At 41.0% G+C, this 24,527-nt stretch overlaps 1 protein-coding gene across 1 annotated transcript in view; it reads left to right on the forward strand.

Annotated features, from left to right (window-relative positions):
- LOC311038868 (A-type potassium channel modulatory protein DPP6-like) overlaps nucleotides 1-24,527 on the forward strand; it is a 137,073-nt gene that overhangs the window by 110,612 nt on the left and 1,934 nt on the right. Inside the window, exons 9-23 of the mRNA XM_084048487.1 lie at nucleotides 3,280-3,434; nucleotides 5,193-5,290; nucleotides 8,409-8,532; nucleotides 9,506-9,544; nucleotides 9,949-10,056; nucleotides 10,800-10,891; nucleotides 11,266-11,313; nucleotides 11,965-12,083; nucleotides 13,606-13,653; nucleotides 17,493-17,591; nucleotides 18,376-18,445; nucleotides 21,313-21,507; nucleotides 22,561-22,615; nucleotides 23,494-23,593; nucleotides 24,458-24,516. Of these exons, the coding sequence (XP_083904613.1) occupies nucleotides 3,280-3,434; nucleotides 5,193-5,290; nucleotides 8,409-8,532; nucleotides 9,506-9,544; nucleotides 9,949-10,056; nucleotides 10,800-10,891; nucleotides 11,266-11,313; nucleotides 11,965-12,083; nucleotides 13,606-13,653; nucleotides 17,493-17,591; nucleotides 18,376-18,445; nucleotides 21,313-21,507; nucleotides 22,561-22,615; nucleotides 23,494-23,593; nucleotides 24,458-24,516 (1,409 nt within the window). The remainder of the gene's footprint in view (nucleotides 1-3,279; nucleotides 3,435-5,192; nucleotides 5,291-8,408; nucleotides 8,533-9,505; nucleotides 9,545-9,948; nucleotides 10,057-10,799; nucleotides 10,892-11,265; nucleotides 11,314-11,964; nucleotides 12,084-13,605; nucleotides 13,654-17,492; nucleotides 17,592-18,375; nucleotides 18,446-21,312; nucleotides 21,508-22,560; nucleotides 22,616-23,493; nucleotides 23,594-24,457; nucleotides 24,517-24,527) is intronic.

The raw sequence follows: 24,527 nt of genomic DNA on the forward strand, positions 1-24,527 counted from the left end.
AATCCGTCAAATCCGTCATAAAAAAAAAATCAAAAAAAAAAAAATTCAAAATAAGTTTTGTTTTTTTTTGGGGGGGAAAAACATGTTCAGAACCCAAGATATGATGATTTGAAGATTTGCTGCTCCATCCACTCCTTGTTTAACCTATAACTTAAAAAGGCTGTATCTCGCTTCCTAAGCACTTTTTTTTTACAATGAATTTTGGCTGTGGCACTCAGAGCCAAAATTCCATAAATAAGCTTGGCACTGAATGAGTTAATGGGTTAGTTTACGGAAAAACACAAAAAGTCAGAATATAGAGATGAGAGGTTTCTGTCCGACTGCGTCGATATCCTCCTGCTGAGCTGTTAGCAGCAGGGTGCTGGTAGACAACACCAGCAACACCACCAGGCCTCCTCTCACCAAAGAGACTGGCTGGACTAAATGTTAACATTCACATGTTTTGACTTATAGATCGCGGCTTTATAAGTCTGGCTTTTAGCCTACAGTGATAATTATTCTAACACTAGTCTAGTCCATAACCGGGGATTGACCGCAGCCAAGCTATATGCAGGCTTTTGGGTTATGCGCTCGGCAATCTGGGAACCCATTCAGTTAAAAAAAATCGTTTTTGCTTCTGGGGGCACCACCTCCTTTTTTTAAAACCACTTTTTCTCCCCAATTTAGTCATTATGCCAATTGATTCCTCCCCACACACACAGCCCGGTCGTGTGAGTCGGACATGATATCCAAAGCGGCCCTCAGCTCATAAAAGGATGTCTGTGGACACGGCCGTCCTTTATCACGTTTTTAGTGCTGATCTGGTGTGTGTGTGTGTGTGTGTGTGTGTGTGTGTGTGTGTGTGTGTGTGTGTGTGGGGGTGCGTGGGTGCATGCGCGTGCGCTGTAGCCCCAATGCTTAAGTGCACCCAAGGCCTACAGAACAACATAGGCCGTGGCCGCACGTGCTCAATAACATCTACAAATCCTATAGTCTGTGGGGACCGTCACCGTGACAACAGAGCCCACGCATGCGCAGGAACTCCGATCAGACGGACAGAATGACGGAAAAAAGGCAACATAGTCTATTTATAGCCGCATTAAATGTAATCAAATAATAAGAAAAGTCATCAAAATATACAATAGTCCAATTGTGCTCTCTCTGTAGATCTGCTAGCTACTTTTGATACTTTTGATTTGAATCCTGAAGAGTAACAGTTTTGGACATTTTCCACCCGACAGAGACGCATGTAATATGTGATGTACCTGCAGAAGGGCTGGCAAATAATCCCGCACATCAAGTCATTCCGCCGAGCGTACCAAGTTAACCCATTCAATCCGGGAACACATCTTTGTCATTTTTAGATTTTTTGGCTATTCAAAAATAGCAGATCTATGAGCTTGTAGATCTGCATTTTTTTTTTTTATCGTTATTTCTTTTTAATCATTTTTTTTGTAATCATTTTCTTTTTGGGTGCAAATCTTTGAATATATTTTTTATATAAATAAATTACATTTGTAACTCAAATCTTTGCTTCTGGGGATTCTACAAATGTACCAAAAAAAAATCTCAAAATATGTTGTTCCCCCCAGAAGCAAAGATTTGATTTACAAATATTCGCTTTAAAAAATGTATACGGTATATGCAAAGATTTGCACACATTTTCACGATTCAAAATAAATAAATAGCAGATCTACAAGCTCATAGCGCGGCACTCTGTCCCGGATTCAATGGGTTAATGGGAATGCTAATTGGTAGCTGATGTCTGCTAATTCCCCCAAGCCCGTGTTCTAGTCTCACAGATAAACAACATTAATGAAATTTTAATTGCCACGGCTGATATAAATGTAGCTAGTGGCATGTAATAATAACAATAAGTAGCACTACTTGTCATGCAACTCTTTGATGTCACCCCAGACTTAATAATGAATCGCGGTGTGTTGGGATGTGCTTGTTGTCAAACTAATTCCCAGTGAATTCATATTTTTGCATAATGTGAGAATGACTCACTCTGCTTAACAGAGGTGCTGTTTGTTTACTCTCTGTGTGTGTGTGTGTGTGTGTGTGTGTGTGTGTGTGTGTGTGTGTGTGTGTGTGTGTGTGTGTGTGTGTGTGTGTGTGTGTGTGTGTGTGTGTGTGTGTGTGTGTGTGTGTGTGTGTGTGTGTGTGTGTGTGTGTGTGTGTGTGTGTGTGTGTGCGCGCGCGCGTGCGTGTGTGTGTGTGTGTGTGTGCGCGTGTGGAGCCTGGCATTCCCTCCATCTCTCCCTTATACAGGAGTGTTTGTTTCTAAGCCTCTGTCTCAACCTACAGGATTACATACCACACAAAAAAACCCACAAAAGAACAAAAACTGAATTAATTTCACAAAAATACACTCAACACATAGTTGTACCAGTGTGAGGAATTGCTTTTTTTGGGTCATTTCTAGGCAATGGATCTATTTTAATCGATACGCGCTGCTGAGATTAAAAACTGTGGTGATTTATGGCCTCTACATTCAGCGTTCAGTGTGCCTGTGTGTTCCAAGAGAGAGATATATAGTGTGTGCGTGTGCGGCCGGAATATAAGCAGTTGTAATTTGCAAAATAGGCTCCACTCCCACAAGGGCAAGCAGAGTATGTACTGTATCAGCATCATTAGCAGGCCTGTTGTTCTGGCTTGTAGCCATGGCATTACTGTGACTTGTGCCTCTGATGCTGGAGTGTGAGCCATTGTAATGAATGGAGTATGGTTTTCCTTTGAAACATCGCTAGCCACTATCTTTATGCAGTGGTGGAAAAAGTTCTCGAATGTTTTACCTAAGTAAAAGTATCAATACTGCAATGTAGAAGTACTCGGTTACAAGTAAAAGTCCGGAATTCAAAATTGACTTGAGTAAAAGTACAAAAGTATTGGTATCAAAATGTACTTAAAGTACCAAAAGTAAAAGTACTAAATGTGTTTGAAAATAGCTGATCTACAAGCTCACAACGTGTTGCGATGCGACGCGTTGTGAGCTTGTAGATCGGCTGTTTTCAAATAGCCTAGGTATAAAATGGGGCTAAAGTGGTAAATGTATGTTTTATACTGTCGTAATTTATATCTGCAAAGTAACTAGTAACTAAGGTTTTCAAATAATTGTAGTGGAGTAAAAGTACAATATTTGCCTCTGAGATGTAGTGGAGACGAAGTAAAAGTACCTCAAAATTGTACTTAAGTACAGTACTTGAGTACATGTACTCACAGTAGTTACTTTACACCACTGTCTTTATGACTGTTGATAATTTTGTCTTTCTCTCTCTCTCTCTCCCTCTCTCTCAGAGGAGATTTTCCAGTCCCACATCGCCCACTGGTGGTCCCCAGATGGTGCCCGGCTGGCATATGCCACCATCAACGACACCTTGGTGCCCAGGATGGAGCTGCCCATGTTCACTGGCATCCCTTACCCTACAGGGAAAGACTACCACTACCCTAAGGTATACCCTTTCTCTCTGCACAACCTTCAACCTTTGGGGGTCCTTGACATGAAAAAGTTTGAGAACCACTGCTTTAAAGGGTTGACAGAATAATGATTATGGGCTGTGTATGCTACACTCTGTGGTGATTTTTTAATTACAGAAATATTGATATTTAGGGGCACGGTGGCGCAGTCGGTAGCGCTGTCGCCTCACAGCTAGAAGGTCCTGGGTTCGATTCGTGCCGGGGACGCTGTGGGCGCTAAGGGCGTGTCTTCTCCTCCACGTCATCAGCACCCATACCCTAGGTGGGGTGGGCGAAAGGGCCTACTCTGTGTGAAGTTTGCATGTTCTCCCCGTGTCTCTCAGGGTAGTTAACAACACATTGACTGCCAGAGTTTATTCATAATGTACTCACCCCTGTGCCAGCAATTTGCGTGTTTAAAAAAAAATCACACCCTGTGTGAAGGTAGCGGCGCCTTTGATACATTTTGTCATCGATATGTGTTTATAATGTGTTTATAGCCATGTGTCACGTGAAGCTTGACCAATCACTTTGTTGACGGGTCTGACCAATCAGAGCGTTGACGGGTCTGACCAATCAGAACGTTGACGGGTCTGACCAATCAGAGCGTTGACGGGTCTGACCAATCAGAGCGTTGACGGGTCTGACCAATCAGAGCGTTGACGGGTCTGACCAATCAGAACGTTGACGGGTCTGACCAATCAGAACGTTGACGGTGAACACGGACAAAGTCAGGTATAGAGCAGGATCTAGAGCAGGATTATAAAATATTTTTTAGCGGCGCTAGCCGCTCTATACCTTTAGGTATAGAAAAAAAATATTTTATAATTTTTCATTCAAATAAATTCTCTGATTGTTGTTTTAAGCACTACGACAGTTCCACCAGTAGAGAGCAGCAAATCCACACATTGATCACCTCGCTCGCACCCTCCCAAACAGGCCCACGTCACCTCCGGTCATTCACCGGATGTTATGTTTTCGACAATCCCTGATCCCCGGATCGGCCTGAAAACGATGTGATTACACGACGACGATGACTGTTAGTCACCCGGACCTAAGAAAATAGAAGTTGAGCTGTCCGTTCGTTTTTCACTATTCTGGCCGAAAATGACCGGAGAAAAACAATGTGACCCGGAAACGAAATCTGCGTTATACATCCGGCTCCGGGTGAGTGTGACGTAAGTGGAAAACGAAAGTGCTGATGAAAAATAAACAGACCCGCGCGATCACAGATTAAACCAATGAAAATACCTAATATCGAGTTAACTCGATCTAGGCAATCAATGTGTTAGTACCCTCACAAAAACATGTAGTAATCATGATCGCTATACCGCCTCCCCCATGACAGCCGGGGCGTCTGATGGAGGGGAAGGGAACTGGTTGGAATAACGTGTTCCTTCCACGCGCTACGTCCAACCAGGGAAACTCCCCCCTGTCAGGTGACAAGAAGGTCAGTTGGCTCTCATTGCATTGAAGGAGGCATGAGCTCGGCCCTGGCCTCCCTAGGTTGGTGGGGGGAGTACTTAGAAAATTGGCACCTGGTGAAAAAAGGGTTACCAAATCGTGAAAAAAAAGAAATATTGATATTTTTCTTCTATGTTTTCCCACCAATGGACATATAGTATTTTGAAATGGCACTCATGTCCTCCAATTAGATTTACTCTCCTCCTCTCCCCTGTCTTCCTCTTCATCCTCTCCTCCTCCCTCCCCTGTCTTCCTCTCCTCCTCCCTCCCCTGTCTTCCTCTTCATCCAGGCCGGTGAGGAGAACCCAGTGATCACTCTGTACGTGGTGAACCTCAATGGTCCTCTTCACACCATTGAGATGAGGAGACCTGAGGATCCCAGAATAGGGTACTGCCTGGCTTTCACGTTCAATCAGTAGATAATCAGTCAATGATTGTCAGTGGTGTAAAGTAACAAAGTACATTTACTCAAGTACTGTACTTAAGTAGACCTTTGAGGATTTTTTGCTTTGCTGGAGTATTTCCAATTTTCAGTACTTTTACTTCTACTCCACTACATCTCAGAGGCAAATATATTGTACTTTTACTCCTCTACAATTATTCGAAAACTTTAGTTACTAGTTACTTTGTAGATATAAATGATTACATTATAAAACATACATTAACCAATTCAGTCCTATTTTATACTTAGGCTATTTGAAAATAGCAGATCTACTCTCAACGCGACCAGTAGAACTTGAGACTTGATTGTACCATACACAATCAAGACATACACAAGTAGAACTCGAGACTCAAGTAGAACTTGATTCTATATTATGGTATTTCACTTACTGTGACTCATCCAGGTGAAGTGCTTAAGCCTTACACCTCTAAACAACAACAAACAACTTCAACTTGACTGAACTCTGGTAAATTATAATAATAATCAACTTAATTTGAAAAAGTTAGTTACAAAGTGCTTTACATGAATGATTTACAAAACATTTAAAATATAAAGTGTCGCTTGAACAGAATAATTTTGTTAAACAATTCCATTTTTAAAATGTAATTATGGAATGGCCTTTTGATTAAAAAAAAAAAGAGGTTGTTCCAGAGCTGAGGGTCCCTGACCACAAAGGCACGGCCACCATTTGTCTTCAGGCTCGCCTCATAAGGTGTTAATAACTCTAAAATGTCATTAGGAGCCAGGCCAAGTTGTAAGCAAAATCATGAAATCAATCCTAAAACAGACAGGCAATCAGTATGTAGAAGTTGTTTTATTTAAAAGTCTAGCTCTAAAGTTCGCTGTGATTTGAAGCCAAAGTGTTTTTTTGCTTAATAAATACCAACCATATAAACCATTCTGATGCCTTGTTCTAGTCTTTGTATTTAAATATTCTTGTCACGCACAGAGAACAGCTACCCCTACTGATGGTTCACAGATAGTGTTGTACTGCATATACTGCATATATCATTGCTGTCGGGTAGAAACCTCTTATCTCCATATCCTAACTTTTTGTGTTTTTTCGTAAATTAACTCTCACTGCCAGACTTATTTCTGGCTGCGTGCACCCACTGCCAGCAATTTTCTTACCCTTTTCAAGTAGTCACAGAATATTTATCTCCATTATGATCGATCCCCTGATGGTTGCTAATCACTGACGGTTATACTGTGTGGTTTCACAAATCACTCGTTGACATTAATTGTGTACCTTTGAAAATAGCATGTCTGGGCCAAAAATACATATAAAAAAAAGTACACAGGCGCCGAGATACAGCCTTTTTAAGTAATTAGTTAAACAAGAAGTGAATGGAGCAGCAAATCTTCAGATCACGATGTCTTGGGTTCTGAACATTAAAAAAAAAAAAAGATATATATATATATTTTTCAAAAAGTCGTTATAAGTCGTTCTTGGCAGTGAGAGAGTTAATGCCCTACTTTACAGCGTCACACAAAAGCATCAAAAGTAGCAGATCCACAAGCTCGATTTGCCACTTTTGCAATTTTTTAATTTGAATCCTGTAAAGCAGGGGTGTCAAACTCATTTTGGTGTCCGGGCAAGATTGGTGAAATGGTGACTTGAGGTGGGCAGGAACCAGTTGCGGATGCACATGCGCGCTCACACGCATTCAGTTATACAGCATTGTTTTTCAATCTGTTGTCTTGTCTCAGAAAACAAACAATGCAATTTGTAACAACAATAATAATAATAATAAGGGTAATAATAATAATAATTACCCTTATTATTATTATTATTATTATTATTATTATTATTATTATTATTATTATTATTATTATAATTATTATAAACCATTTTAAGTAGAATAATTACATTTGAAGTTAAACAATACCTGGTAATGTGTGTGGGTGGTTAAATAATTACATTTATAGAACAGTGGTGTAAAGTAACTAATTACATTTACTCAAGTACTGTACCTAAGTACAGATTTGATGTAGTTTTACTTTACTAGAGTATTTCCAATTTCCAGAACTTTCTACTCCACTACATCTCAGTCACTGCTATCTACAGTATATCACTTTTAAAAATGTTTTATGAAGATTAGCTACTTTAATTATTTACATTTACAAAAATAGCAGATCTACAAGCTCATAGTGCCGCACTATGAGCTTGTATATCTGCTATTTTTGAATAGCCAAATAAATCTTAAAATGACACAGATGCTTTCCCAGATTGAATTTAAATACGCTCTGAGTTCAATTAATACTGATGAGGATTTCACTGGGCAAGCTCCTGAGAAATAAAAGAAGCAGCTTTGATACATTTAAACTACCTAGGCTATTACCATTATTATATTTTCAAAAATATCAAATTTACATGGTGTAGCCAGCATGAAAATTCATCTAAATCACTTGCTGCTCCCAGACACCTGACATCTCTTTGCTTGAACAAACTCAGTTTTCATAACACTGCACTACGGTTGTGTGTGTGTGTGTGTGTGTGTGTGTGTGTGTGTGTGTGTGTGTGTGTGTGTGTGTGTGTGTGTGTGTGTGTGTGTGTGTGTGTGTGTGTGAGTGAGAGAGAGAGAATACATGTCCGTGCTGTGCTGACTCCTGTGTGAGGATCAAAGAGTAGCCTATAGCCATTACTACTCGACTAGTAGTTGAATAGACTCTTAACGAGCCAATCAGCCACAACATTCCACAGCTGGGGAGACAATGGCAGGGCCATCAGAGGTACTCAGCCAAGTAGCAGCGTGTGGGGGAGAGCTGCTTGGCCGCGCACAGCAAGTGAGTGCAAAATGCGACTCTGTCTGTTAGATGTAGTATCAATTTACTATTTTTAAAAGTATTTCCTGGGCCGCCACGGACCTTTCCTTGGGCCGCAAAACGCCCGCGGGCCGCGAGTTTGACACCGCTGCTGTAAAGTAACAGTTTTATACATATGAGGTTTCCACCCGACAGACGATATATTATATATATATATATATATATATATATATATATATATATATATATATACATTATATAGCTTATTATTCTTCATTATTTCCCCTGTGTTTCTCAGTGAGTACTATGTTACGATGGTAAAATGGGCCACGACCACAAAGCTAGCCATCAACTGGCTGAACAGAGCGCAGAACATCTCCATCCTGACACTTTGCGGGGCCACGACGGGGGTCTGCACCAAGGTATCGGTGTCTGTCTGTCTGTCTGTCTGTCTGTCTGTCTGTCTGTCTGTCTGTCTGTCTGTCTGTCTGTCTGTCTGTCTGTCTGTCTGCCTGCCTGCCTGCCTGCCTGCCTGCCTGCAGTGTTCATTTCGTCGACTAAAACTATGACGAAAAATGTTTGTCGACTACCTTTTTTCAAAAACGAAATAAAAACTAAGCTATGATGACTAAAACCAAGACTAAATTTACTGACAATTTCGTCAACAAATAAAAATTAGACTAAAATGTTAGTGAGGGACTAGTGGAGCAGAGATCGAGTAGAACTAAAATACAAGTCGTTTTATGTTTGGTTGTGCTCGCAGCGCGAGGCGTTGTGAGCTTGTAGATCTGTTATTTTCAGCATGCAACCAAGTGTAAAATCTGCCATCAAGGCGCCGCCAAAATACATTTTAGTCGACTAAATCAACTGTAGATTTAGTCGACCAAAATTAGACAAAAACTAAAACATTTCAGATGACTTAAATATGACTAAAACTAAATGGAATTTTATTCAAAAGACTGACAAAACCTAAATCAAAATGTTGTGTCAAAATCAACTGCATGGCTGCCTGCCTGTGGTTTGAACACATGCTACAACAAATCTAATGTCACTCACTAATGTAATTTCTAGGTATATTAAGGTTGCACTAATATATACCTGCCACATGTCTGTATCAGTATTAGGGTCTAGAGATGTTTCTATTCCATGTAGCTATCATTTACAAAGTTATTTTTCGTATATAAAAAGTTGCACATTTAGAGTAGGAATATTAAGTGTGTGTGTGTGTGTGTGTGTGTGTGTGTGTGTGTGTGTGTGTGTGTGTGTGTGTGTGTGTGTGTGTGTGTGTGTGTGTGTGTGTGTGTGTGTGTGTGTGTGTGTGTGTGTGTGTGTGTGTGTGTGTGTGTGTGTGTGTGTGTGTGTGCGCGCGCGCGTGTGCGTGTGTGCTCTTTACAGAAATACGAGGATGAGAGTGAAGGCTGGCTACACAGACAGGTAGGAGAACAGTTCATGTTGTGTGCTGTACGGTACTGTATGTACGCACAAAGCATGTGACCTTCAAATGATACTGTTGCAACCGATTACAACAGCTCAATGCCTTTGGTTTGTTAATGTGCCTATGTAGTAGTTGTGTTATGTATAAAAAAAAGTATATTTTACATTAAGCAAAAAAAAAATACAAATAATTCTAACTATCGACCTGTTTATTCCCTCACTGTCCTTGTCATTGTCAAATTGTCAGTTGTTTGTTGTGCATCGTATACACTGTGTTTTGTTTTCTCACAAAGTCCAAACCATTTCTGGTAACCAACATTTCAGATAAATTGAGAGAAACTGATTAGATCCAAGGACTGAACTGGGCTGAATTATATTTCTTTTTTTTCCTGTGTATGTATCAGAATGAAGAGCCACTCTTCTCCAAGGACGGCCTGAGGCTATTCTTCACCAGGGCGATCCCTCAGGGCGGCAGGGGGAAGTTCTTCCACATCTCCATGTCCATCTCACAGGTACGCAGCTGGACTGGAAGAACACAGCAATACAATATAGTTGTAGAGAGAAGTTACAGGAGTGCTACTGGTATCAAACCTCAAACCACCGGTGCTCATTAACATACACCAATGCATTATTAGTGTGTTAATGTATCCGTATACATCCCATTGAATTTAACTCACCTACCAGACATCAAATTATTGGCTTAGGAATGCATTAAAAAAAAGAAATCTCCATGAATTCAAGGCTTCATGGGTCGAACCCACAACCTCCGTTTTGGTATAGGCACTTTACCACTGAACCACCTGGGCACCACCTTTTATACTTCTCAAACCTAACCTAACTGCCTGGAAAATGGATTTGTTGTAATGCCTTTTTTGGTCATAACTTTTCCTTTTTGCTTGAATAGAATAGTTTTATCGATCACACACAAGTGGAGGAGTTATGCCTCTGGCTCCTGGAGCTGGCGGTGGAGCAGATATTTTTGAATAAAACCACTACAGTTTATATTAAATACACTATTGAAAAGCCACGCTGGCAACACTGCCATCGTGTCATCGTGGCTTTTCAATTGTGTATTTGATATAAACTGTAGTGGTTAACTGGAGAGTTTTACAAGATGTTTTCAAGATTCAGAAAATTCTTTCCAACACTGTTCTTCATATCAACCAGATATCAAACCAGACTCTTCATGCATTCTCTCTCTCTCGCTCTCTCTCTCTCTCTCTCTCCCCCCTCCTCCCCCCACTTATACCCACAGCCCAACACCAGCACAGACACACTACAGTCCATCACGTCTGGAGACTGGGATGTCACCCAAATCCTAGCTTACAACGAGGACAGCCAGCTGATGTAAGCCGCTCTGTGAAGCAGTAACACACAGTCTTTCTCTAGTTGTACCTCCTCCTTGCTGTCACTGCCACTGCCTCTAATGTTCACAATCTATTAATGAGTTATCTGACTGAAATACTATTATGCGCTACAGACCATTTAAGGAATGCACAACTTTGAACATCTCTCTCATTCATCTGCGGTTCAAACCAGCCCCTAATTGCCAGGAACTGTCAAAAAGAATGTCATTGGTGACGGAGATATAGAGCAGCAATAGTTAGCTGTAAAAAAGAAAATGATGCTGGCAACTGCATCATTGCATGTGTTACAGGGTGTAATCGTTGTTTACTTAGTGTTTTGTAATGGGATGTCTACTGTCGTCTGTTTTCACTCAGATACTTCCTGAGCACCGAGGACGATCCGAAGCGAAGGCATCTCTACAGGTAGAGGGTTTCTTCCTTCCTTCCGTCCTTCCTTCCTTTCTTTCTTTCTTTTATATATACCGTATTTGGTTCTTGGGACGGATTTGACCAAACGTTTGACTGGAAGGGGGTATACCCTCGAAGGCACATGTTGACTAGGGGGGATATGAGTTACCCTATCGGGACATGTATAACTCCAACTGCGCTGAGTCGGCTAAAGCTGACTTGGCAACGCTCGGCGATGCCTTTCGTGGCTCATGTCGGCTTTAGACAGCGCGCCTCCGTCGTTTTAACAGTCTTGGGTTTGAGAACTGCCGTGTTCCCGGAGTGCGGAAGTGCCCGGGGTGGCACCAGATGACGGGAAGGGTACTCCCTTCCAGTCAAATGTTTGACGTTTGGTCACATTTGTCCCAAGAAGTCACGATGGGCTGTTTGGGGAGTGAGAGTGTGTTGGAATGGAAGTACAGTTAGTTCACTGTGATCGAAGAAATCAGTAAGTTCACACATCTCTCTCTCTCTCACTCTCGCTGTGTGTGTGTGTGTGTGTGTGTGTGTGTGTGTGTGTGTGTGTGTGTGTGTGTGTGTGTGTGTGTGTGTGTGTGTGTGTGTGTGTGTGTGTGTGTGTGTGTGTGTGTGTGTGTGTGTGTGTGTGTGTGTGTCTGTGTGTTTCAGCGCCGACACGGTCGGCCCGTTCAACCGCCGCTGTCTGTCATGTGACTTCTCAGACATGTGCGGATACGTCAGTGGCTCCTTCAGCCACAACATGAGCTACTTCCTGCTCAACTGCCAAGGTAGATGATGACTGTCTTTTGTCCATATTTCAACTTCTTATGGGTTTTATTTTTATTTTCGTAAATTAATGCCCACTTCACCATACAAGAGTGTCACACAAAAGTATTGAAAATAGCAGATCTACAAGCTCACAACGGCTCACGATTAACCACTTGAACCCTAGCATCCTTATTCTGAGGAAAACTTTAGCCAAAAATAGCAAGCTCACAACGCCTCACAGATCGGCTATTTTGTAGTTCGGCTATTTTAGGCAAAGAGGTTTGGTGTAGAGGGGAAAAAACTGTACAGAGTGAAAGATCAAGTTTACCAAGTATTGATGGTTTAAGTGGTTAAATGTCTGAAAATGCACATGAACATGAATCCAACATACACTGCTGATAGTGCTGTCAAACTAGTCTATGAATCTATAGTTTAATCTGCAACACAAGGGTATACAATATATAGTGGGGGTCCCTGCTTCATCTCTTTCTCAGCTAAGGGGTCCTTGACCTGAAAAACGTTGTAGACGAAGCCACTAGTAACTAGAACATTTCTTGTACATTCTGGCCGCTGAAAAGAGAGCTAAACATGACCTGTCATGAACCGATCCTTCTGGGCCACAGGGCAAAAACATGCAACCATGGAAAAAAGTTGAACTTGTACAACTGTGTCTATGCTTGTGTGCTATTCTAATCTGAACAACAAAGCCGTGCTATCTCCAAACGTGGCACCGCCTTTGCACTTGCATTAATTTACTGTTATATGACGTGTATATAGCCTGTGCAAGTCATGCCCTATAAACTCCCCATCTGTTCTGCCCTAGAGAGCCAAAGAGCACCAACTGCTGTGCAGTAAAACTAAGACAAATTACTTTAGAGTTTATCGCCACAAATATAGCTTGTAGGCCTACAGAAGTGGGTGGTATATCATTTGGTAGCATTTAGCAAGCGTTTGTTTTCCCTGTTGTGAAATCTAAAGTCCAAGTCCATGACCTCTGCCATGCTAAACATGCTACAACTTAACTGCTGCTGTCAGTGTTGCCATGTCTGCTTATTATAAGTGACTTTAGGCTTGTTTTTCTGTAAAGTCTCTTTACAGAAAAGTAAATGTTGGTAGTTTGCGGGTTGCGTTTTTTTGGGCTTGTTTGTTTCTAAAGTGCAGTTGCTTATTTGGGCTTGTTTCCTAAATGTTGTTTAAACCAGTGATTCTCAAACATTTTTATGTCAAGGAACCCAAAATGTATATGTATTCGTCCTCGTACTCCCCCTTCTGAAGATATTTTGTGCCATGGGTCCCCATACAAGATTTATGTATTTAAAATGTTTAAAAAATATTCTGTTTTTTTCACATTTTCTTCAAGATTTCTTTGAAAATAGCCAATGTGTATAGGTTTAAAGTGCTCATGTAGCCTAGTCGCTTCTTTTGGGCTCATTTTCATAGACCTGGTTGCTCGTTATTCTCGCAAAACATGCCAATACACTGCCCGCTGTTTACCTCTGTATGCCCATATTAATCGTTCGCCTGTTTTTATTGCTCCCCCAGGTCCGTATGTCCCATTCGTCTCCGTGTACAACACACAAGACAAAGAGAGTGAGTATTTCGTGTCCGCCGTTTCGACGCCATGCTTGTACAAGCGCTCCATGTCATGTCGAATTAACGAGTATTAACCCATTAAGACCGGGAACGCATCTGTGTAACCACTTTACACATTGTTTTATACTTTGGCTATTCAAAAATAGCAGATCTATGATCTTGTAGATCTTCTATTTTTGAAAAATCGTGAAAATATTTGTAAATCTTTGAATATACATATGTTTTTAAAGCAAACATTTTTAACTCAAATCTTTGCTTCTGGGGGGTCCCTGGAACAATCAGATCTATGCTGAGCTTATAGATCTGCTATTTTTGAATAGCCAAAGGAATCGGAAAAATTACACACAGATGCGTTCCGGGTCTTAATGGGTTAAAAGAAATACGACCTCGTCAGGAGGGGACAATGTAATGTGTTTGCCAGTGACAGACGAGGACAGTGGGGCCACCTGTGCTGTGTGACTCTGTGTCTGTAAGGCAAGCCAAGTCCACTAATTACATTACTCTGTTGGAAAGGATGTCCTCATGAAATTATGACTCCCACTCTCTGGCAATATGAGCATACCATAATTAGATTTGCGTGTGTGTGTGTGTGTGTGTGTGTGTGTGTGTGTGTGTGTGTGTGTGTGTGTGTGTGTGTGTGTGTGTGTGTGTGTGTGTGTGTGTGTGTGTGTGTGTGTGTGTGTGTGTGTGTGTGTGTGTGTGTGTGTGTGTGTGTGTGTTGTGTGTGTGTGCGCGCCCGCCTGATCTCTGTTATCTCATAAGGCTGAGCTGAAGGGGCGTGTTTCTATTCTACACTGAAAGCAAATATGAAAGCAGCATCAAAAGAAAACGGCGACTCTACCTCCAGCTGTGATAGAAATATACAGGGACAATATCGTCCAGAACTGTTAATTTTCAGGATTCAAATAAAAAAAATAGATCTACAAGCTCAAAATGTGTCGCTTCACACCGCGTTTCGATCTTGTAGATCAGTTATTTTTTTATGCTTTTGTGTGACGCTGTGGTATGATTCATTCATTTACATTAATTTACGAAAAAACACAAAAAGTTAAAATGTGGAGATAAGAGGTTTCTGCTCGACAGCCACGATATATTGTATGTACTGTCGTACTGTACATATTCAATATTGCTTCACTGCAGCATAGATGAATGAATTATGTCACTCTCAACATCGCTTGTGTAAACTAGTGTATAAGATTGATACAGCTGGAATGACACCTACTTCCAAAAAGAGAGTAAGTAAATTCAATGCATTTACGTATATAGTACTTCTCACAGAGAGATCTCACAAAGTGCTTTACATACAGTGGGATTAAAAACAAAACATAAGGTATTAAAGCAGTTGGAAATTAGAATAGAAAAGGCAGCTGTATAATTCATCTAAAGCAGGACAGAAGACAACAACACAAGCATGGAAATCAAATCAAGTAACTTCTGCAAACGCTTGTTCAAATAGTAGCGTTTTAAGGTTGTTTATTCTTCTGTACACACATACACACATCGCTGTCACGGTTATGACATTTTGCATGACGAGTAATTGTCACACAAATAATTGCAATTAACGATTTCATTGTGTGTTTGTCGTTGAACACTGGACCTGGTCCCAAGTTAAGGTCTGCTGAACAGTGTTTCCCAACACTAAACACACAAAAAAAAAAGGTGACAAAGCCTTTCAGCTCCTAAACTTTGTCTTTGGAATGCTCTTCCACAAGTCTTCAGAGCTGCAGCCTCTGTGGACATCTTTAAGAACAACCTTTAATACGCTACTATTTGAACGAGCGTTTTCTGATGTTCTATGATTTTATTTCCATGCTTGTGTTGTTGTCCTGCTTGAGATGAATTGTACAGCCCTTTTTCTGCTTTAATACCTTGTTTTGTTTTTAATCTCGCTGTATGCAAAGCACTTTGTGAGATCTCTCTGTGAGAGAAGTGCTATATAAATACATTAATAAATACACCAACAGACACATTCGCACACATGCAGAGAAACACATTCACTGCACCACAGGCTCTCAACACTCATTTCCTGGCACCCTCTTCAGGGTCAGTGTGCTCTGTGGTCCCTCAGGTACAACACTAGAGCACGCAGGATATTACTGTTTACTCTGCTTCCTACACCCTTTCAGAGACGTGAATTTATATTTTAATCTATGAGGTGAGCCTGTATCAGCACCGGTGGTCTTGGCACGTGGTCTGCCCATCCACTTTGGATCATTCATTCCTGCCAAACAATGAAACATTACAATATGGTCGATGTTCACTCTAATAACGCCTCCACCATCATGTCAAGCACAGGGTTGTGCTACTGTTTCATTGAGGTGCGTATCATGTCTCTCTTCCTGTTATCCACAGGAAGAGAGACACTGGACGTGGCACTAGGTCAGACACCAGAGGGGACTGTGAGGTCCATCGTAGGCAGACCTCTTTTGGACAGAATGTCCTCTCCATCAAGGGAAAGCCTACGATGGGATATCCTACTAAGGGAAAGCCCCACCCTGTGTACCTTTAAAACAATGGTTAAACATGTATCAAACATGTGACCATTAATGCTTTTTAAATCTTAGATATTTCAAATTAGGCTTTAGCTATTCTATTGTTTAGCTATTAGACTTTGGTAGCTATGTGGGTGTTTAGTTGGGTTTAAACTAGGTATGGTATTCTTTTGTTTTTAGGCAGTGGTACTGTATGTTCTCTCTGTTTTTGTCATGTTATTACTGTGCTGTTTTTTGTGTGGGGATTACGGATGGAAATTAGCTTCTAGCTAAATCCGGCATGTTTAGATGAGATCATATGTTCAATTGATTGAATTCACGTTCATGTATTGAATGTTCATTAATGTGCACTGTCCCGTCTAAATAAACAAATAAAGTAAAGTAATGTGCCAGTTGGTTTCATCGCTAGGTAGATGTTTCTCCAAACAGAACAGAACAATTGCGATGTCGTTTTACTCAGGAAAGCCTGCTGCTCCACTTTAATGTGTTGTTGCCCTGTTTTTAGTCTTTTCCAAGGAGCAAAGCTCAGGAGGAATTCATTATTCTTTTTCATTTTTGCAACATGCCGAGCACCTGCACTGTGCACTTGCTGCTCCCCCGAACCTACTTTTCACTCTAACAAAAGTTGGTTTTGCCTCGATAAAGCATTCTCGCTCAACTTACTTCATTCTTGGTGCAAAGACATCATCGCAAAAGTATTCCTCCATGGCCTCCCTCATCTCCTCCCCACTCATAATATTCCAGTCCTAATGTGAAGTGTGTCAAGCTCGTGCTCTGCGGTTATGTCTAATAAAAAGGCATGCTGTGTTTTATTTTTCAAAAAGGTTTATTTTCAGTTTTCACATATAGTCTCTGTCGGGCAGAAACCTCCCTGTCTCCATTTTTTTTTAAATTAATGAATTAATTAAAATGTGTAAATTAAAGTCCCACTTGATCATACTACAGCGTCACACAAAAGCATCAAAAGTAGCAGATCCACAAGCTCGAAACGCGGCGTGAAGCGACGTGTTTTGAGCTTGTAGATCTGCTACTTTTGAGGCTTTTGAATTTGAATCCTGAAAAGTAACAGTTTTGGACATATGAGGTTTCCACCCGACAGAGACAATATACAATAAAGCAATTAAGTGATCAATTATACATTTTACAAGTACATTTTACAATACCTCAACTTCAAAATCCCTCCCTCCTCCCTCCCCACAAAACCCCCTGTTGGCATTGTGTGCAAAACCATTATACACCAACTTAAACCATATTCCGATTAGTAATAAAATAACTATATATATACATATAAAATCTAGAGAGAAGATGCAGCGTTTGATGGTGTCTTGTCTGCTGTGTTTGCAGAGGTGTATGACCTGGAAACCAATGAGGACTTGAGGCTGACTCTGGACAACATGCAGATGCCCTGGGTGGAGTACAAGGAGATCCACATCGATGACTACGGTAGGCGAGAGTCCGCATCGCTCTGACCACCAAGTGCAGTATATGAATTCTGACAGAGTAATGCCTGATTTATAAAATTGCAGATCTACAAGCTCACAGCGCGTCTCGCATTGTGAGCTTGTAGATCGGCTATTTTTGGTGGCGATGTGCACAACAAAGTATAACGGTGCTTTGACACTTAACATGCTAGTAGTGTACCATGTTAGAGTAATTGAATTATACATGGGAAAAAGTCAAGGGAGAGTCTTTAAGATTGCTGGGATGAGATTACCACAACACTGTAGTTGCCAATTTCAGTCAATCAGGGGAGATTAGCTGAAATGTATCAGCTTCAATTTTATAGTGTTACACTTCCAATTGTGTCTGCTAAGTTCTTTGTGTCATCATTTGTTTAGTTTGTATCCTATGTGAGTTATCTCTCTTGATTGGATAAAATTGGTAAATTGGCCTGAAAATGCATTTTCTGTTCACTAAAGAGCTGGAGAGACATGGAGACTCCACTCTATAGCAACGAGTACTATCAGAATATAGAGCTATTTAACACAAAAATTACAGCCATTTATTGTGGCAAGTAGTGTCCCATCCCAGTGGGTATCAGCTGGTTTTAAACTTCAAACCACATTTTGTTGAATTTTCAACCATGAAAACGTGAAATCACACAATATTTCTCCATTAGCTATTACCATAGCTGTTGTAGAAATGCTGCTTAATGCTATATGTTGTGGGAAGGGGGTGATAACAGGTTAATGATGTGTGTAACTTCTATCCTGTGGTTGTATTACAGCGTTGACGATGCAGATAGTCAAACCTGCAGGCTTTGTAGAAACGTCGCATTATCCACTGCTCCTCCTGGTGTAAGTATGACCACATTGCATAGCATGGTCATCATTGGCTCATCATGTGTAAGCCTTGTGCACACAACAAAAACACACATGAACACAATCACACATAGAATACTTTGGTTGAATCCAGCAATAATTACCTATTTGCAGCATAAGACGATCTTCTACACTAGTGGTTCTCAAACTTTTCAGGCCGCGACCCCCCCGAAATAATCACATTTGAACTGGGGGACCCCCTAGCACAGGGGTCTTCAACAGGGGGTCCGGAGAGTTACTACAGGGGGGCCGCCAAATCTTTGTGTGATATGATTTTTTGTTTTTACTTTAACCACTTGAACTCTAGCATCCCTTTTCTGAGGAGAACTTTGACCAAAAATAGTAGATCTACAAGCTCACAACGCCTCGCGCTGCGAGGCGTTTTGAACTTGTAGATCTGCTATTTTTGGCACAGGGACATAGTTGTCGAGGGAAAATGGAGCAGACCAAGTAAAAAAAAGGTTAATCTGATTTTATACAATATAGAGGGGGGGTCCCTGATTCCTCTCTCTCTCATTTAGGGGGTCCTTGGCCTGAAAACGCTGAAGACCCCTGCCCTAGCAGCAAGCAACTCTTAGATGCTATTTTTAATATCTGGCATCTAGAGTTGCAATACCAGCCCTTGACAGCCCATTCATCCAAACAGAAAAGTCTGATCTGATTGTATTAAACAACGTTAAATTCACCAACAGCTTTATGGAAGGCTTGGATTATCCTCTTCGTATCTGCCAAGTATTTGTTTCATAAACACCCACCAGAGGCATGTTATGAGCTACTTTCTGCCAATAAATCCTGTGCAGGTGATTATTTTTCTAAGTGTTCGTGTTCGGAAGCGCTCGTTGGAAATCAATGGTCCTGTGTATCACCAGTTTTGAAATTGCACATAATGCAGGAGGCAGCAGGACGTTGCGTTATTGAAAACACTTAGACAAATAATCACCTGCACAGATTTTATTGACAGAAAGTAGCTCATAACATGGTGTCTATGGTGGATTTTTATGACACAAACAGATTCAAAGAAGATAATCCAAGCCTTCCGTACAGCTGCAATGTTGGTGGGTTTAATGTTGTTCAGTACAATCAGATAGGACCTGTTTGGATGAATGGGCTTTCAAGGTCTCGGAACCCCTGTTCTATATACTACACACAGATTGAGCATAATCTTGCAGCTGTATATATTATATGTGTGTGTGTGTGTGTGTGTGTGTGTGTGTGTGTGTGTGTGTGTGTGTGTGTGTGTGTGTGTGTGTGTGTGTGTGTGTGTGTGTGTGTGTGTGTGTGTGTGTGTGTGTGTGTGTGTGTGTGTGTGTGTGTGTGTGTGTGTGTGTGTGTGCGTGCGTGCGTGTTGGAGATATTTGGCAATAAACTTGCTGTTAGTCTATAGACAGAACCAAGGCCTGTAATATGTGATACTATAAGAGCTGATGCTACCTATGACTCTCATGATTTACAAAACCAATATCAGAGGTGGTAAGGATCTTAGTTTATAGATCCTGAGTAATGTTAAACAAGGCATCACATGTGAGTGTTTGTACTGAAAAACCAACATGTGCAACATATTGACACACACACACACACAAACACACGCGCGCGTGTACAGACACACTCCGAGGCCAGGTTTTAATCTACATTCTCGACGTGGCTCTGTTGTCGTCCACTGCTGACGCAGTGTGATAATTACACTGCGGTTTCCACCACCTCCCCGCACCACCCTCCACTGTCCATTAGCTGTCTCATTCCCTTTTCAAAATGAGAAGCGTTTTGTTTGTAATGTCTTAATTAAATGTCCATTAGGCCTGCATGGTGGTATCGCCTGCTGGACCATGCAGTATTGTGACATAATGTAGTTCTACTGTCGATCAGTGGTTCTCTCAAACCATTTAGCTCGAGACCCAAAAGAGACATGTTCTTGTCTCTCTGGGACCCAGACTAGTGAAAATAGCCAATCTACATGCTCACAACAACGCGTGCCGTTGTTGTGAGCATGTAGATCAGCTATTTTCATTATTTATTCCTTTTTGTTTTTCTTTTAATTCATGGAATTTCTTTGGGTTTTTTTATGTATGAAGTTCTTATTTGTCTTTATTTCTGAATTTATTTATTTCGTTAATCTTTTGACGATCTAATTCATACTAGAGGTTGGGGCCGCTATTCGACTCCATGTCGTCGCACCACCGATCTGACTGACTCTGACAGCAGCCTGACTTGCAGCATGCCACGCTCGAGTTGATGATATAGAAGCAAATGTTGGAATAGGTTCTATGGCGTATCAGGGGGCCCCCAGGGGCCAACATGTGGAAATCGGTGTTGTGTCTGACATCAGCGCGCGTCGACAATCTCCACATATGCATTTGAACATGGTTTATGTTGTGTCTGACATCAGTGCACTGCGTGTTGAAAATCTCCATACATGTGCAGTGATCCACCGAGCGCACCACCCATTAATACTGCTGACATGACATTTACAGTATAGTTATATTACTTTATCTTGGCACTATTACAGTAACCTTCCAAAGTGGCTAAATGGCATTTCACAATGAATAATAATAATACATACAACCTATTATTGTTATTATTAATTAAGCCTCTCAAAGTGCATTTACATTGTTGTTTGTTTAGCATGGACAGTAACATTAACAGTTAGTACACCTTGTTGGACCTAAAATAGTTTGGAACCAAATGGACCCACAGTTGAGAGTTTTATAATGTAGATTGGGGCTGCAGAGATAGAAACATCTATCAAATGTGGGTCTTAGGCCAAATGCATATAAAACTGGTGTTCCTTGAAATTAAACAAGTTTGAGAATCACTGTCTGTGTGGTGGTGTATCCATGTATGTGTAGTGACGGCACCCCCGGTGGTCAGATGGTGTCGGAGCGCTTCCACATGGACTGGACCACGGTGCTGGTGAGCAGCTTCGGGGCCATCGTGGTGCGCTTCGACGGCCGCGGCAGTGGCTTCAAGGGCACCAACCTGCTGCATCACATCCAGAGGAGACTGGGCGTGTTCGAGGAGAAGGACCAGATGGAGGCACTCAGGTACAGACCATGACCAGAGCTGTTGATGTTTTTCTCCCTGAATATTCACATTTTAGTTTGATGATAATAATAATAATGATAGCAGCAATAGTCTTTATAGTGCATAGCAGTGGCGGCCATGTTGTGGTTCCACAGATAGAAAGCCCATTAATTTTTCCCATAGAGCTTTCGAAAATATTTATATTAATTATTTTAAGCCTGGAACTAAGCCATCCAGGCTCCTCATGACCATAAAACATTTGATTCTGTGTCCAAACATATTTGAAAACCTGAAACAAAAAAATTGCACATAATTAAATATTCAAATGTTTTTTGACACAGAATCAAATGTGTCAGAATCACAGAATCAAAGCACCTATTAATATTAATATTACTTAAACGCATAATCATAAGAAAGGTTGTCATCCATACAGAAAACACACTAAAACACAGTGATCGCATAACGCATTGCATTAATGTAACTGGTTGCCACCTTCACCAGTGGGAGAAAAACAAAACCAAACCTGCATCTATTCCAGGACCGTGTACAGTTCCTCAGCATCTATATTAGGATAATACATTTTGCCTGTGCAAAATACAACAGACCTACATATATGTTTTATTTATTCATTTCACTCACCACTAGTAGAGCCGAAAGCAGCAATTGTGACCTGTATGAAACTGTCCTTCTATCAGGCCATTATAATAACCGAGTTGTGGAAAATGACACTTGAATATGTAGCCACTGCCCCCTTGTGGCACTTTTGCATTACTACAAACTACAGTTGGTTGTGAGCAGGAGAAATACACACTTGGCCATTATTAGAGGCCCTGCTTTTAATTGACCACCAGCTTTTAACTGAGGAAATATGTTATCCACTCTAGTCCTTTTTCTTTATTCTGACCTCCATGCCAAGTTTTCCATGTAGACACTCACCCTGTTTCAACACAATAGATAGTTACATCAGATACTTAAATGGTAAATTACCGTGTCACGGTGCAGTATACACGTGTACACAGAAAAGTGCAATGTTCTTGCTGACTCGAACCTCTTCAATTGTGCTTCCTTTCCAGTATTATCTCAAAAGAACCCTACATTGACAAAAGCAGAATTGGCGTTTTCGGAAAGGTAAGAGTTGGCGAAAGCTTTCATTCCCAAACACTGTACTGTATATTTGCTATATCTGAAGTAGAAAATGAGAACCCCACATGTTTATCAAAGGAACAAATATAGTTAGGTAGAGGTAAACCACGCCTCTAACAGTATATATGCCATAACAGATTGTACTTTAGATTAGTGTACGTCTTTTCTAGATGGTCGCCACAGTATGTAATTTAGGACAGAAATTCCCAGAGGCCATGCTGTCATGTTGTGTTTCAGGTGTATGGAGGATATCGTCTCTGTCAGGTGGAAACCTCATATGTCCAAAACTCAGTTCAGATTCAACTTCAAAAACAGCAAAAGTAGCAGATCTACAAGCTCGAAACGCGTCGCTTTGCAACGCGTTTCAAGCTTGTGGATCTGCTACTTTTGGTGCTTTTGGGTGAGGCTGTAGAGCAGGGGTCTTCAACAGAGGGTCCGGGACCCCTAGGGGGTCCTCAGAGTTACTACAGGGGGTCCGCCAAATCTTTGTGCTGAGATTTTTTTACCTTAACCACTTGAACCCTAATATCCATTTTCTGAGGAGAACAAGCTCACAACGCCTCGCAGCGCGAGGCGTTGTGAGCTTGTAGATCGTCTATTTTTGGCAAAGAGGCATAGAGGGAAAAAAAAGAGCAGACCAAGAGAACAAAAAAGGTTTAATCTGAAACACAATTTTATACAGTATAGAGGAGGGGGTCCCTGCTTCATCTCTCTCTCAGCTAGGGGGTCCTTGGCCTGAAAACGTTGAAGACCCCTGCTGTAGAGTGATCAAGAAGGCCGTTAATTCACGGGAAAAAAAACACAAAAAGTTAGAACATGGAGATGTGAGGTTTCTGTGACGAGCCTGTCATGTTGTGTCTCAGGTGTACGGGGGTTATGTGACGAGCCTGTTGCTTACTGCTGAGGAATCTCCAGTGAAGTGTGGAGCAGTCCTCTCGCCCATTACTGACTTCCAATTATATGGTAAGAGTTGTATACATGCTGTATGTGTTGAATATCAATGTGTGCGTGTGTGTGTGTGTGTGTGTGTGTGTGTGTGTGTGTGTGAGATAACAATAATAATATAATAATAACAATGCATTTTATTTGTAACACACTTTATATTTGACACAAATCTCAAAGTGTTACATTGCAGAAAGAAAAAGATAAAAAAAATAATTTAAAAATATTATAGTAAAAACAATGAAATGAATTGTGTGTGTGTGTGTGTATATTTAGCATTTTCCCTAAGCTTTCGCAAGTTCCCGCAATTTTAGCAAAGTCCCACAATTTCACCTCATAAATTCACATAAAACCCCCGCATAGGTTTTTTGCTGGCTTGTAACTGTGATAGATTGTTATTACAGTCGTTCCTGAGACAGTGCTATTTTTTGAGAGAGAGAGAGAGAGCACGAGAAAGAGAGAGGGAGCACGATGTGTAAATTAAGGGAGAGGTGGGTGTCACAGCGTGATGTTTTTGTTGGACCTCTCTTACTTTGCCAGAGGAGGTGACAGATGCACTGTGATAACACCGGGGTTTGGAATTGCAAGTGAAAATTGCTTCAACAGAAAATAATATCTATATTTGATAATGAGAATGGAAGGACAGCCTGTGAGGGTATCATTTGCCAGTATGGTGGCTCTCAGCATACTGCTTTTTTACACCAATCAAATCAGACCTGAGGTTTCCATGTGAATGCTATTTAAACCACAGTTGAAAGCTATCGCAGTATACTGTTATCTGAAAGAGGCAAAGTAGCAGTTTGACTGGTAAGTAATAATGCTATTACATTCATGTTAATAACCACAGCTAATGTATACATTTTGATTTGAACTATTTCCTTCCAGCCTCTGCTTTTTCTGAGAGATATCTTGGACTCCCTAAACCTGATGCGAGGGCATACACGGTACGCTTTGT

The sequence above is a fragment of the Gymnoscopelus microlampas genome (genome assembly GCF_963454915.1).
Source record: "Gymnoscopelus microlampas genome assembly, chromosome: 22".
Classification (NCBI taxonomy): Eukaryota; Metazoa; Chordata; class Actinopteri; order Myctophiformes; family Myctophidae; genus Gymnoscopelus; species Gymnoscopelus microlampas.